The following is a 14,840-nucleotide window of genomic DNA, read 5'->3' as shown; positions in this document are numbered from 1 at the left end:
GAAGGGTTTTTGGTGTGAAGGACCGTGACTCTGCGGGAGGGAGTTAGAAACACTGGAATGCGTTAAGCAAGAGTTTTGTGTAACAATCAGATTATGAACAGTTCCTTTGTGTGATTAATTACTGAATCAAGAATTATACAAAAGCAGCCTCTTTGTAAGACGCAGCAGTTTTGTGTATGATATTTAGACATTTAAATTTTTACATGTTGACACTGTCATTAGCCTGTTAGCATGCTAACAGAGTAACATGTTTTCATGTTCTTCTCCTGTGTCCCTGTTGTAATTATGATTTTATCTCTTGGTCTGTATCAAATTGTGAAGACACCAAAGTCTTGAGGTGACTAGCTTAGATTATTCCTCGTAGCCTCCCCCCCTTTGTGCCATCACTCAGCCTCATTTTCACATCCTCAGTCAGCTGCTTAGAGGAGAGTGCTAATGACTAAGAGTTAATGAAACTCTGAGGTTTTACATGGTGCACAAACTAATGCACACACCACAATTACTGTTTAATTTTTAAAGTTTTAAGTGAAATAAAAAGTGACAGTGGATTATTAGCAGAAAATCTCATTTTAATGTGTGTTTGCTGCAGAGGCTGTTTGTACTTTTCACTTCAAAAAGGTGGAGGTGGAGGAGGTAGGCCTGCCCAAGCTCTGCATAAAACTTTCACAGAACCGAGCTCCAGATGTTCTGAGAAAGGCATGAAAGGGAAATTTCCTCTTGTTTTTACAGATGCAACAGACCTGATACTTGCATTGAATCCCAACTTTATTAAGACAAACTGTATACAATCTCACACTGACGACAGTCACAGAGCAACATGGCTGCCACACAGGAAGCCTTCCCCCGTCCAAGCCGTACAGCTCTGAGCAGAACCGGCAACTAGTCACACTGTGTCTGTCCAGTGAGAACATTAGTGATGTTTGAGCTCAAACAGGAAAAGAGAAAAGCAAACTGCATCTGTATGTTTGGCTTTAAACAGAAGGACTGTGGGTTGATCAACTTATTTTAAATCAATTTAAGACATGTTTACATCACAGTCTGAAGCAGCTGTTTGGTTCTGGGTCGACCCTGACCATGAACACGTCTCATGTTTGTTTAAATCCATTTTATTCGACAGGTGATTGGAGAGCAGAAGAAGAAAAATCCAGCTCAGTTTGACTAAATATTCACAGAGGTCAGAGGTCACAGCCGAAAGAAAAACTTCACACACTCACACACACACTTTAATTTCAACTGATGTAGGATTTTCTCAGAGGGCGTCACTGTTAAACCACAGACACAGTGCTGGAGGAGTTGGGGACCACCACATTTCAAATCAGTAACAGGGGCTTTGGGTGACATCTGGGGAGGTTTTGACATCTCTACTAATCAAAATAACCCCAGATAGGGGGGACTTCACTGGATTTCTGGAGTTCACTCAGTCCACATATTGACGGACTGAGGCCGTAGTTCCTGACTTCACCAGCGGTCCAAATCTCAGGGGTCACAAGACAATTTTAAAGAGATAAATATTTGTAGGTTTCACCTCTGAAACTCTTCAAACCACATGAAATGTAGCAAAATGTTGACATTTTCCCACTCTCTGTGACAAGCGGACATATTTTAAAGGTCCACGAGACAAAAATGTTGGGAAGCACTGAGGGTCCATCAGAGTCCAGCAGGTTAACACAACCATTAGTTGCTTTGGTAAAGGAGGGTGTACCTGACACTAACATCGTCACTGAATGGATCATCCTGTTCCAGCTGCAGCCTCCACTGGTCTCAGCTGTTGATTCCAACAGAGAGACGTTACTGATCGAAACCAACCATCAGTGGAAACCAAGCCAAAGCTCCTTCTTTCTTCCTGTGACATTGGAGTAATTCACCTGCTCAGACCCAGAGGGCCTCAGGAACGAGTAAACAAGACGTTGCAAAGGGGCACTGTGACAGGAGATATGGCTGACAGAGGGACTGATCCCTGGATGTTCACGTTCTCATGTTGTGATCTGACAGTGAAACTTCAGTGAGAAAGTCCTACATGTTTAGAACTATTAGCAGAGGTGGAGTGAACGAGGAGCCGTCGTCACCACCTCATAAGAGCAGAGATATTGTGACAAAGCAGGAAGCAGAGAAATGGCTGAGTCATGTCATCTTTCTGGTTTTGCTTTTGTTTCCCACAAAGCTATGATTCTTCACATTCCTCCCAGAAACAAGCCTCGTCCTGTTCCCCCACACACCCATCCCTCAAAGTATGCACTTGCACGCTCCTGCTCATTCACGCACTCTTTTTAAAAAAAAGGGCACTTTAACAAACAGAACCACTGGCTGATTAGGGCATGACGTTTGCTTTCCATCCTCGATGCCCTTTAGAAACAGAGGAGTGTGCAGCTGGAGCAGAGAGGTTCTTAATGTAATGTTAATCAGAGGAGAGGAGCCTGGTTCACTTCATTCTGAGGCAGCAAACGTGTGCACAAATGCATACTTGAGGGCTGGGGTGTGGTTGGATGTTGGGACATTAAGCAGCATGCCAGCAGCCAGCTCAGCAGCCCAGAGTCTCTGTCTCTCCTCCAGGTGTCTGGGACCAGTCTGGGAGCAGAGAGACAGACGGGAGAAGGCCACTAGCTAGCTAGCAGGGCAGGCTAGCTTAGTTAGCTGCCCAGGCCTCAAGGTCTGCCATGTCATCTTCGTCCTCTTCTTCCTTCTTCTTGGCTAAAAACAAACAGAAATAAATCAGAAATGTGACTTCTGCTGCAGATTTCACTGTTGTGTCTGTGTGAGATGAGGTGATTGGATGTCAGAGGCCTGTGATACCTGGTCTGGATGGTAGTGATGTAGATGGTACGCTGGGCAGAGGGACGTCTTCTGGTCCTTCCACCTCCAGAAGCTTGTTGTCCAGCTCTTCCTGTTCCAGCTCCTCCAGCTCAGCCATCAGCTCATCCTGAACACACACATCAGGACCAGTCCACAATCAACAATCTGCTCTGCAGACAGACTTTACACACAACCATAACCACACAGGTGAAGTGATGTTTTCTAAAACAAGCTGAAAACTATTTTAAAAAACCAGCAGTAGCTCAGAGGCTGATTCCAAACAACAGGCAGCACTGAATAACTTCAGTTTTAAAAGTGTGTGTGTATGTTTGTGTCTCTGTGTGTGTCTCTGTATGTGTTTGTGCGCGTGTGTGTTTGTGTGTGCGCGTGTGTATGTTTATGTCTGTGTGTGTGTGTGTGTGTGTGTGTGTGTCTCTGTATGTGTGTGTGCACGTGTGTGTCTGTTTAATATAATATATAGTGGTTAATTGATTGTATAAAGAAACATCTGGGAAACGATGCATCAACTTAAAATCTTGATGTTGACATCATTGATTATAATGACCAATCACAGCAGCTCCAGACAAAGTGAACAAAATCTCTGCCACATTACATCAGAATCTCGACTCCCTACTCCCTACTGAAGTGTCATAAGGTAACCAGGATCCATCTTTCATCAGGCTGGACGTTTTACAGCTGCTGACGCCGTGTTGTCCTTCGTCCTCCTTCATCCTCACCTCATCAAATTCTTCTCCGAAGCCGACCGGTCTGGAAATGACGTCTGAGATTTCCTGAGCCACCTCCTGCTGTTCTGTGATCTCTGCCATCAAATCGTCCACTTTGTCTATGTCCCTGTGAGACAGGAGGACACAGAGGAGAGACAACACGTAAATGTTCCAGTGTAAACCAGTGATGGACAATGTCCCATTTAGACCCTTTGTCTCTGTCAACCTGCAGATCACAGACTCACAGGTAAATGACAGCTGAGGAATTCTTTTATATAGTTTTACCTGATCTTCTTAAACAGTAACTCAGAATAAATATCTGTGACCCCTCAGCTACACAAAGTAAATCCGACCAGTAACTTGTCCCTTACATGTTTTCGTGTGCAGCCTTCATGGCCTTGGCAGCAAAGCCCATGTTCTTGAGCACTTCTGTGTTGGTGTTGGCGTTCTCCAGCGCCTCCCTCTGGAACTCGATGGTAGACAACGTCCCATCAATCTGAGCCAGCTGCTTCTCGTAGCGCTTTTTCCTCTTCAGGGCTTGTAGAGCAGCTGGACAGGAAGAGAGGGGGAGACAGAGTTAGTTCAGGAGGCAGCTGCTACTGCGAATCACCCAGTCCTGACTGAGGGGAGGAGGACGTTAGAGGTCTGACTCTGCCCCGGCTTAATCCCACATCTTTAAAACCCGACCACCACTAACTCTGCTTAAAACCTTTAAATCCTGAGGATCTGGATCTGTGATGAGCTGCACTGAACTATCTGAATGTTGAATGACATCAGAGACACAGTGGATGCTGCTGCAGCTCTACCTGTCTACAGAGAGTTTACAGTTTACCTGAATGTTGGAATTCTCTTCATTTTTAACTAACTGATTTATTTTGAAAATGTATCTTAACTCCTCTGTCTCCGCCTGCAGCTGCTGAAATGGTTAAAAACATATTTATATTTTTCATGTCTGTGTTCATATTCAGCCTGGACACAGAGACTATAGTCGAGATGTCAGTTTTGTGTCATATTGCTGCTATGATGTCACTATGACATGAGCACATGCAACGAAGCCAGAGTGTCTCCAGACTTTTGTCCTAATGAAGCAGGACTCTGTTAATCTGATAAAATCCTGTGAGACAAATCACCACACTGCAGTCAGCCACTTTCAGCTTTGTCTCTTATTGGTCTCTGGAGGAAACATCAAGCTCACACTGGTCTGGTCTTGTCCAAACCACCTGGAACAGTGAGACGTTTGGAAATCCAGAGGCAGCTGTGGGTTGAAAATGTGAACGTGCCTCAGTGTTTTATTCATTTAAATATATTATACACCAGTAAAGACACCAGAGACTGAACCAGGACACAGAACTGTGCCTGGAGATCACCTCATCAAGGTGTGACCTAAAGCTGCTATGTCACACGTGTGTGTGTTGATGAAGAAGCGACGTGTGTACAGTACATGTGTCTGTGTTACATTTTCATTAAGAATCAAGATTAGAAGATGACAGATTCAGATGAGGTTCAGTCCTAGTTTCAGCAGGTTTTTTAAAGACCTTCCTCCTCACTGTCGCCCCCTGGAGCAGCAGCAGGTAACTGAAATGATTTCTCAACCACAGTGAACATGGGAGGAGCGGAGAGTTAAGTAAAGCCTGTTACTGGATTTAGACTCTGTAACAGAGACTTTACCATGAGCAGAGCTCCCTCCTGTGTTTGTTCCTGTGCACCCCCCCCCCCCCCCGGCCGCTCTGGACAGGCTGACCCCGTCCACAGCAGGAGTACACCTCAGCTCTGTGCTGGTACTGCTGCTGCCTCTCCACACTAACCCACATCTACTGCAGGTAACACACTGACTATCCAAGTAGCTCACATAACCTCACCATCAGAAACAGGAACGATGACTTTAAACTACCCTCAACTTACATCTGACCCCCAACCTTGACTAGTACCTCAGACATGGTGGTTCACCTCATTAGGACTAGGTTTACTGGCCCCAACAAGGTCAATGTTTGTACCAGGAAATAGGTAACAAAATACACACACGCACACACGCACGCACGCGCGCGCGCGCGCACACACACACACACACACACACACACACACACACACACACACACACACACACACACACACACACACACACACACACACACACACACACACACACACACACACACACACACACACACACACACACACCTTTATCAATCCGCTGTATGAGGATGGTCTAGTCCACCAGGAGCCAGACAGCAGCTGACAGTTCCAGTTTCATCTGATTATATCATGGCTTGGCTCTATTCCTGGACTGATAACATCATTACCCAACATCACACAAATCATTATCAGATTATTTGGATTGCAGAGCTGCATTCATTCTCTGAGTGTTTACCTGAAATCTGCTATATTTTTATTTGATCACTCAAAAAACAGTCAGCCAATCAGAGGAGAGTCTCTGATCCACTCTTCTGATTGGCTCACTGACCTGTTGTTACCAGAGCTCCAGAGAGAAGCTTGAGAGAGGAGATGTAAAACTACACTGAGATGGTTTTTGGTTCTTAAAACCACAAATATATCTTCTGATGGAGATCAACACTTCAGATGAAACACTGGAGAAGTTAAAACATGGAGCTTTACCTGCAGATAAAACACAGAACACAACAGTTATGGGCCATGGCTCAGTTATAGTGGGCTCTTCCAAACCACTAACACCACCTGCCACTCTCATGAGGTTCTTGGTCTCGCTCTCATCCGCTGGTCGAGTGTTGTGTCCCAGAAACACTGATGTAAAAGTTTCACCAGCTGAAGCTGAAAGAACATAATGTGCATGATGCTGAGGAATCCTGGTGTCTCTCTGTCAGTCGTGAGGGGGTGGGGGAGTCATGAGGGGCTAGAGCATATCCAGGATTCAGACTGCTCCCAGAACCATCACACGGTTCAATTCCACTTCCAAACTACCAAGAACTAGATTTGTTAACAAATGATTTACAGCTCGCTGTGATCCTCATATGGAGACGTTCTCCATAATAATAATAATAATAATAATAACAACAATAGGATAATAAAGAATAATGACATCACCTGCATTCACAAATGATTATATCTGTCTATATCTGTATATGAGTATATATGTCCAGAAAAGTTGAGGATAAGAATCAACTGATGCCCAAGAAAAAACTGAACTGTGCTCACTCAACACATGCATTTTTCTTCATTGTACTTTTTAAAAAAAAACCAAACCAGGACTCAAACTATCAGTTGACGGGTTGTGGCAGTTTGCTACAAATCAGGTCCTTCTTTTATTACCAGGACGTGGCCACAGCATTGCTCAGTCTAATGAATTCATGCCCACAAAGGCTGGATCACTCAGCATTGTAATGATTCTGTTGTTTTGAGACAGAGGAGTAATTTCCTGCTGCCATCATCATTTTCCAGAGTTTAACTCCAAACATCTAAACTGCTGTGGAGTCTGTCTGCCTAAAAGGCTTTAAACTGGACTTTCTGCATCATATCAAATGGTCTGAAAGGTGCTGAGACTGAGGACATCACTGAGGCATCACAGCCTTCAAAGAAAACGTCTTAAACCTGATCTGTTGATTGTGATCAGTCACAAACCTGCAGACAGTCCTGTTTCCACCTCTCACAGGTATTTGTTAGATGGAAGATAAGCTGACCTGACATCATGTTGATATTTCATAGAGAAAATTATTCATTTAAAATCTGACCTGAATCACAGGTTACTCCATGTGTAAATTATCAACTGTACCAGTAGTTCATACCACACAGACGGGGGATAGAGAGCTAAATTCTGAGAAAAACCCACAAAGTTTTACTTTTAAAAACTTTTAAAAGTTACTCAGAGAATCCCCCAAAGACTCAAAACATCTGCTCCATGAAAAAAACACTTTAAATCAGTTTTACAGGTTGGGACTTTCCTGAGACAGCAGTCAGACATTATGTGTCACCTTGCTCTGTACAAGATAAAAAAGGCATGTCATGGTGTATGAAAGGTTAAAAAGAAAAATATAACTGATGATAAAACTTTTAATTTTAGATCTCATCATAAAATTGGGGAAGGAGATATACAATTATAGTTATTTATCTACTATATGATATATAATTATAATAATTCACTGCAGCCATTTTAGTTTTTTTTCCACCACCTAATCAACAGATTACAGGAAGATATTTTATGCAGATGTTTAGAAGGAACTGGAAATACCGGTAGCACAGCTTCATCTGTTGTTAAGCAAGTAAACAGGGATTAATGAATTAGTCAATAGAAAAAAAAAGGCAACTACTTTGATCATCAATTGATCGTTTGAGTCACTTGTTGAGCAGAAATGCCAAACACTTCCTGGTTCCAGCTCCTCATGTGACAGTATTTACTGTAATTCTCTGTCTTATATGATGTAAACTGAACATTTGTCAAAACAAAGATGAAGAAGAGGTCAACATGGGTTGTGGGAAACTGTGATGGGTTTGGTTGACTTTTTTTTTGGATAGACGATGAAATGATAAATCCATGTGATGAGAAAATAATTGTCTGATAAATCACTAAAGTGGTAAAGGAAAAAGTCATTAGTTGCAGCCCTAAATATACATTATAAGATATATTATGTGGATTTGATGCTTTTCTTTGTCACACATGATGGGAAAGTGAATATTTCTGGATTTTGGACTGTTGGTCTGTGGGATATTATAACTTGCTTTTTTCACTCTTTATTGTCATTTTAGAAACAAAACAGACAATTTATTATTAGAAAAAATAATTGGCAGATTGACTGTTAATGAAAGTATTTTGTAGCAGCCATATAACTCAAAGGAGCAACAGGATAAACAGGACTGTGTCACTAGTTTAGCGATATTTAGTGTCAAATATTTTGAAAACCTCCGTATTACCTCCGTATTACTGAAACATTATGTCCCATTTCTCTCTCCCTCTCTCTGTCCTCATTCTGCAGGTATCTCTGCCTCGGGAGCAGCAGGATCCAGATCCACCACTACTCATCTTTACTATTAACCACTGTTACCTGTCATCATTATTATTGATAACACCATTACCTACACAGCTGTTCCTGGTCTCTCTCTCTCTCTCTCTCTCTTCTCTCCCCTCTCCTCCCCCTCCCCCTCTTTCTATCTTCTCCTAAACCCAACCGGTCGAGGCAGACGGCCGGCCACCCTGAGCCCGGTTCTGTTGGAGGTTTCTTCCTGTTAAAAGGGAGTTTTTCCTCCCCCCTGTCGCCAAGCGCTTGCTCGTTGTGGGAACTGTTGGGTTTTTCTCTGTAACAAAGTAAGGTCTTGACCTTACCCTGTAAAGTGCCTTGAGATAATGTATATTATGATTTGGCGCTATACAAATAAAATTGAATTGAATTGAATTGAATTATAGTCACCATATTAATGGTAACTATAATGAGTTATTGTCTCTGTGTTTCACCCATGAGTGTTTAGGTAAACACATGTGAAAACTTTTAGAGAATTTGATATCATTACTATCAATAAAAAGCAGCAGAGACTAAATGAAGTGTAATTATTTCCCCAGTGCATGAATTTACTGATATTCAAATCACATTTTTGTCATTATTTCCCAGCAGTATATAACAATTAGGGCGGACACAATTAGTTAATTAGTTGATCAACAAAAAACGAATTGGCAACTATTTTGAACTGTTCCGGTCGCTGTTCAGTCAAAACTACTGAGATTTTCCAGAGAGTATTTGTTGAAAATCAGACAAATAAACCTGTTATAACGAACACAGCTGCCGACACGAAGCAGGAAACAACATTTACGACGTTGAGGGTAAAATTTAAGACTTGTTAATAACTTCTTAGGCCTTTTTGGGGAAACTGAAATCAATGTATTATTTTTAAAAACCAGCAGACACGGTTTAAAACTTGTCCTTCCTTTAAGGATATATTTACAGCACTGACACTGCTGTCCTCAGAACAGACATTTAAATATGGAGTCAGCCCTGACTTCAGGTGAGCAGCCTGTCAGCTGAAAACTTCCCTGTTCCTCGGTGTGTTAGCCTGCGGGCTAACCAACTAACTCACTACACTTTGACGGTTTCGTTAACCGGCCCCGTTTCGGACCGTTTCCTCACCTCGTTTGTTTTTCGTGCCGTTCTTCTTCGCCGTCACCAGCTCCTGGTCGATCTTCTTCTCTAGAAATTCCTGTTTCTTGGCCAACATCTCCTCGGTCTCTCTGAGTCGCTGGATAGCCTCCTGGGGTGTCGGCGCTTTCCCACCCTTACCACCGCCGCCGAATAACTTACCGAATAACGACATTTTAGTTAGTAAATGCGAACGATTGGGGCTGAATTAACCGTACACACTTCGTGATACCGAACGGATAACCGTTAAATTGCTCTGTTGTCCTTTTCGTCAACTACCGTCGCCGCGCCGGGAAGCTCCGCCGCTGTTGTTGTTTTGTCGCTTCTTCCGCTTTTCCACACAGGCCCCGTGATGTCATTACGTCAGCGCCACGACGTGACTCATGCGTGAGACACAGACGTTTGTCGGGGATTTCACGAATGCGCCGGAATAACAGTAGAAAGTAGAGTTCAGGCACAACACTGACTCAGTACATGGTCGGAGGAACAGCGAACCAGTAGAAACAGTAGAAACTAGAACATTATGTTTTAGCTGTTTGTTATGGCTCCCACATGTATAAAGTTTTGTTTTGTCCTTTTGGAAATAACCAGGATACTTTATCTCATTGTCCTTCCTTATGTATTACGTTTTATATATTTTTATTTTATTTTGTATGTATTGTCTCTGTTATGTGTCTCATTTCAGAAGATTGATTGTTTCCAGTGGACAGTAACTATGTATATTTACTTGAGTGCTGTACTTTTCCAGTATCTCTCCTTGAGTATCCATTATTTTCTCCTTTAACTGATTGTTCAGTTTGTCAGTTCGATATCATAAAGTATTAAAAAATATTAAAACGCGACATGAACAACACTCCATGTATGACAGAGTAAGGCAAATCCTCACATTGTAGAAGCTGGATCCAGCAATGACTAAAACTATTGTTCAGTGTGAAGACAGGAACTCCACTAAATGACAAGCCCAGTCTACATTTGGCTTTTAGTAACCTACATGAGAAAATGCCTTTGTGTTTGTGAACACGAGGGGATCATGTCCTAATAACTGGCCCATGGCTCTGTTATTATAATAATACACAAGGTCTGTCTTCTAATGATAATCTAACTAACTACCATAATTTATACTTGTGTTAACAAACCTGCCGTCTGCTTCTCTGTAAAGTGACACCTAACACAGAAAAGGTTGCTGACCCCTGATCTAAACAGTCCACAATGTAAGTTTTTGTTTGTGTATTTGTATGTTAGTGTGATGGACAGGTGTGTAACAGCACAACAGAGGGCCCACAGTGCTTGTTTCATTTTGATCCACATTTAACAGAGTAACAGGGGACAAGACCTCCACTCAGCTGCAAGAGTGAAGAGGCCAGCCCAGCTCCTTCAGAAAACTACACCTCCCATAATGCACAGTGCCAAACTTTTCCAGCTGAAGTTGTGAGTGACCTGAACGCCAACCAATCAGAGCCTGAGTTGTCTGAGGAACTGGAGGGGAGGGGCCAACCTGGAGGAACAAAACAAGGGCAGTTAGATAGATAGATAGATAGATAGATAGATAGATAGATAGATAGATAGATGTCATACATGGATGTATTTTTCTGGAGGGGTTGCAGGTGGGGGGGCCAGGTGATGGGGCAGCTCCACTCTGACTGCTCTCTTCAGCTTCACACTCTCCCTCTCACACTGAAACACATCAGAGGAAACCAGTGGTTGCCAACCTTTTCCAACTCATGTTCCACTTAAATATTTAAAAAATGTCAGTAGCCCCCGGCTGACCCCATAACAATACGGAGGTCAGTTAAAGTCTTCACAGAGCACTTCATTTTAATGATAATGATCAAACATTCAGGACTGAACTGAAAACAGAGAAGATCAGTTTTTCTTTTCTACTCAATGGAGAAAGATCACTGGTCGATTCATCATCTGTCTCTGAGTCTTTCCTCTGAACTCTTCCAGTTTAAAACCAACCATCCATCTTGATTCTTCAGTTTTATCATGGATGTGATTTTTCAGTGCACAATCAGACTGAGATCGTAAACAAGAATACGATGTGGCCCAGTCGGCGTCACTTTCTGATCACAGTGATAGGAAAAACAATTAAAGTTGTTTCTAAATTTTTATGTTTTTAAAGATAATTTCATTTTAAAACATTTAAGAATATTATTTATATTTTTATATTTTATAATTACATCTTTTCACCAAAAATTGTGTTGTTTTACAAATGACTTAAATACCTTCATGGCCCACAAGTGGGCTGCAGGCCACAGACTGGGAACCACTGGTCACAACCAGTGTATCACAGTTTTTCTCTTGACTGGATTGGATTGGATTGGATTGGATTGGCTTTATTGTCACTGTAACAGTACAAGTACAATTGCAGCGAAATTACAACAAGGTGATTCATCAAAGACCAGAAAGTAAAGAACATCTGATTAGTGCTGTTCTTCAGTATGGTGGCCTGTTACTCTCTCTTTCTTAATTCTGCCCCACTGTGTGGGAAATTTTCTTCAATTCCAGTGTTCTTTCCAGTTCAGGCCATAACAACCTTCACATTGTTATGAATTGTTTCACTGTTTAGCTTCTATTGTGACTGTTTGTGTCTAGATGGAGCCACTGTTATCCTCCATAGCTGGGGTACCCAAGGTCTTAGAGATAAGGAGATAGAAAGGAAGCATAAACTTAGTTCAGACCTAGTTAGTATCATGGATGAGTTAGGTTATTTAAAGGATGAGACACGTGTAATATTTATTAGGTTAGAGCATGTCCTGGATTTAGAACATGTGACAATGCAGATTTTGGTGTTCAATAGCATCTTCACACATGAATGTTTAGACTATAGTTTAGCCTTATTTGGAGTAGGGTGGTAAAACGTTGACACCATCTGATACCTGGGAATAAATACCCACAGTCAGACAGGACACCCAGAGGAAATTAGTCTGGTTCACATGCTGACTGTGCTGCTCATCACTTCTGCCTGAGACATCTGAACTCCAGCTCTCAAAGATTTCCACCACACACTGCAGTCTAGCTACGCGCGTGTGTGTGTGTGTGTACCTCCTTGTAGACCTCAGTCAGGAAGCCCCACCTGTTGGGCCAGACTTCAGCCGAATCCTTCTCAGCTTTTACATGTGCCTTCCTACACACACACACACAAGTTGAGGTGTTGTATGATCTCTGACAGAGAAATGAAACAGATGTCTTCACCACGTGCATCATCATCATCATCACCATCATCGTTATCATCATCATCATCGTCATCATCACCACCATCATCATCGTCATCCTCTAACCTTCATTTAAAACAGGAGGAAAAACTACAGGAAGCTGAAGATCCAGCTGCAGAGAGACTGTGGGAGCTACAGTCGTCAAAAAGAATAACAAATGGACCTGAACTAAAACGAGGCTTCAACATGAACAAGAGCTGGAGAACATGTCTGAAGAAGACTGCTGCAAGTATGAAAACAAATATCCAGACTGAGAGGATTTGATCAAATGAAAGAGATCATTTAAATTTTCATTTAATGACAAAGATTTCTTGTCTCATAATGAGATAATTCAGTTTTTATTGTTGTAGCAGGTTCAGCTTATCATTAAAACAAACACTTCTGTTGATATAACAGGATGAGTTAGTTCACAAAGCTTTAGTTCTTATAGAGCAGATTGTTACATAAAGAGTTCAGTGAGAAAAGATAAAGAGCAAGAAGAGAGAGGAGGAAGAAAGACACACAATAATGATGATGATGATGATGATGATGATGATGATGATAACAATACTAACAGTAACATTTATAACAATAATCATACAACGATCACACAGAAAGACTCGCATACAGATTATACAGTAACAGAGGATGTGTTGTACATGTTGTGTTTTAAAAAGAATCAGAACCTATTCAGAATTGTGTCATTTTAAACATGATAATAATAATATAGATATTAATCCCATAATCAATAATAGAAAATATCATGTTAATACTCAGCTGTTTTCATGAAGAGTGACTGACACAAACACAAACAGAGAAAATGTAAGTCAGAGGATTTTTACCAGATTTCATCCTGATGCACAAAGTTGAAGGGTTCAGATGTTCGCTTTGAATCGGCCATCTGTCTTGACCAGTGTGTGTGTGTGTGTGTGTGTGTGTGCGCGTGTGTGTGGCACTTCTTTCTCTCTGTCCAGCTAATGTTTCACCTGTGTGTAAGTCACACTGACAGACCTGTTTACTGTTGTCATGGACACAGGGTTCCCTGACACACATATCTCTTCTCTCTGTCCTGTGTGTGTAACCATGGTGACAGTGAGATGGAAACACTGCAGGGTCGTAGGGAGCTCAGACAGCTGTGTGTTTTTAGTCATGTTCTTGGCAGAGCTCTATGAGGTACTAATTAGCAAGTGTTAGCATGCTAAGACTCTACAGTAAAATGGTCACCATGGTAACCATTATGAAGTAAAAACTGAAGCATCACATTGACAGAAGCTTTCAGACTGGAGTCCACCTGTGGTGAATCAGCTGATTGGACACACACCTGTCTACATCAGGTGTCACAGCTGACGATGCAGATCAGAGCAGAAGGAGCCGCTGCAGAGCTCAGAGACAGGACTCAGTGAAGGTTCCAGAGCTCAGTGGTCTCCATCATTCTGACATGAAGAAGTCTGGAACAATCAGGACTCTTCTGCACCTGGACCTGGACTAACTGAGATACCAGGCAGAAGGAGACAAGACCCTGATGGTCTCTGAGCTCCAGATCCTGTGGAGATGGAGAAACTTCCAGAAGGACCAGCGGTGGTCCTATGACCTCTGAGAACTCAGAGGTCATAGGACCACAGCCATCTATGGTAGACTCACACACACACTGACACACACACACACACACACACACACACACAGACTCACACACACAGACTCACATACACTGACACACACAGACTCACCCACACACACACTCACACAGACTCACACACACAGTGTACTCTCACACATTGTGTAGTTTTAAATGTTAGCTTTTAACTGCATTACATCAAAGATCCACAGGGTGGCGCTCTAACCAAGGCCATTGTGTTGATGCTCCATGTCACACTGTAGCTGCTCAGACACAACGTTCATATTTATTCACATAAATTAAACAACATATAGAAACTATATGGTGAGTGGATGTGTGAGTGTGTCACCAAACAAAATAAGTTGTATTGCAAACAGGGAGAAGCAGAGATGAGTGAGAGAGGGAACGACCGGGGGCGCACCAG

At 42.2% G+C, this 14,840-nt stretch overlaps 2 protein-coding genes across 3 annotated transcripts; both read right to left on the bottom strand.

The window, feature by feature from the left end:
* Positions 1 to 747: 747 nt before the first annotated feature.
* chmp4ba (charged multivesicular body protein 4Ba) lies at positions 748 to 9,948 on the bottom strand. Its single transcript, XM_071473058.1, has 5 exons — positions 9,599 to 9,948; positions 3,887 to 4,064; positions 3,528 to 3,642; positions 2,791 to 2,917; positions 748 to 2,688 (listed from the first exon to the last, which is right to left on the bottom strand). Exons 1-5 carry the CDS (start codon positions 9,780 to 9,782, stop codon positions 2,624 to 2,626), a joined length of 669 nt encoding a protein of 222 aa, XP_071329159.1. The 5' UTR covers positions 9,783 to 9,948; the 3' UTR covers positions 748 to 2,623.
* A 155-nt stretch (positions 9,949 to 10,103) lies between these two features.
* Positions 10,104 to 13,844, bottom strand: LOC139615251 (ciliary microtubule inner protein 1-like). Of its 2 annotated transcripts, none has more exons than XM_071473059.1 (4): positions 13,813 to 13,844; positions 12,653 to 12,734; positions 11,183 to 11,281; positions 10,104 to 11,102 (listed from the first exon to the last, which is right to left on the bottom strand). In XM_071473059.1, exons 1-4 carry the CDS (start codon positions 13,827 to 13,829, stop codon positions 10,947 to 10,949), a joined length of 354 nt encoding a protein of 117 aa, XP_071329160.1. In that variant the 5' UTR covers positions 13,830 to 13,844; the 3' UTR covers positions 10,104 to 10,946. The 2 variants fall into 2 exon arrangements, with proteins under 2 accessions (XP_071329160.1, XP_071329161.1); XM_071473060.1 differs by lacking the exon at positions 13,813 to 13,844 and adding an exon at positions 13,644 to 13,806.
* Positions 13,845 to 14,840: the final 996 nt, after the last annotated feature.

Source organism: Trachinotus anak, unplaced genomic scaffold (assembly GCF_046630095.1).
Source record: "Trachinotus anak isolate AG129_WGS33_773 ecotype Australia unplaced genomic scaffold, CSIRO_AGI_Tana_v1 ptg000044l, whole genome shotgun sequence".
NCBI lineage: Eukaryota > Metazoa > Chordata > Actinopteri > Carangiformes > Carangidae > Trachinotus > Trachinotus anak.
The sequence above is the reverse complement of the archived record's forward strand: the minus strand, read 5'-3'. Positions and strand labels throughout refer to the sequence as shown.

Excerpts from the sequence above, each read along its gene's own strand:
- chmp4ba (XM_071473058.1), bottom strand. The coding sequence starts at position 9,782 with ATGTCGTTATTCGGTAAGTTATTCGGCGGCGGTGGTAAGGGTGGGAAA. Across the intron at positions 4,065-9,598 it reads CGGCACGAAAAACAAACGAG|CTGCTCTACAAGCCCTGAAG; the intron begins GTGAGGAAACGG and ends CTTCCTGTCCAG. Across the intron at positions 2,689-2,790 it reads ATCACTACCATCCAGACCAG|CCAAGAAGAAGGAAGAAGAG; the intron begins GTATCACAGGCC and ends GTTTGTTTTTAG.
- LOC139615251 (XM_071473060.1), bottom strand. The coding sequence starts at position 13,702 with ATGGCCGATTCAAAGCGAACATCTGAACCCTTCAACTTTGTGCATCAG. Across the intron at positions 11,282-12,652 it reads TGACTGAGGTCTACAAGGAG|TGTGAGAGGGAGAGTGTGAA; the intron begins GTACACACACAC and ends GATGTGTTTCAG. Across the intron at positions 11,103-11,182 it reads CTCCAGAAAAATACATCCAT|GTTGGCCCCTCCCCTCCAGT; the intron begins GTATGACATCTA and ends TTGTTCCTCCAG.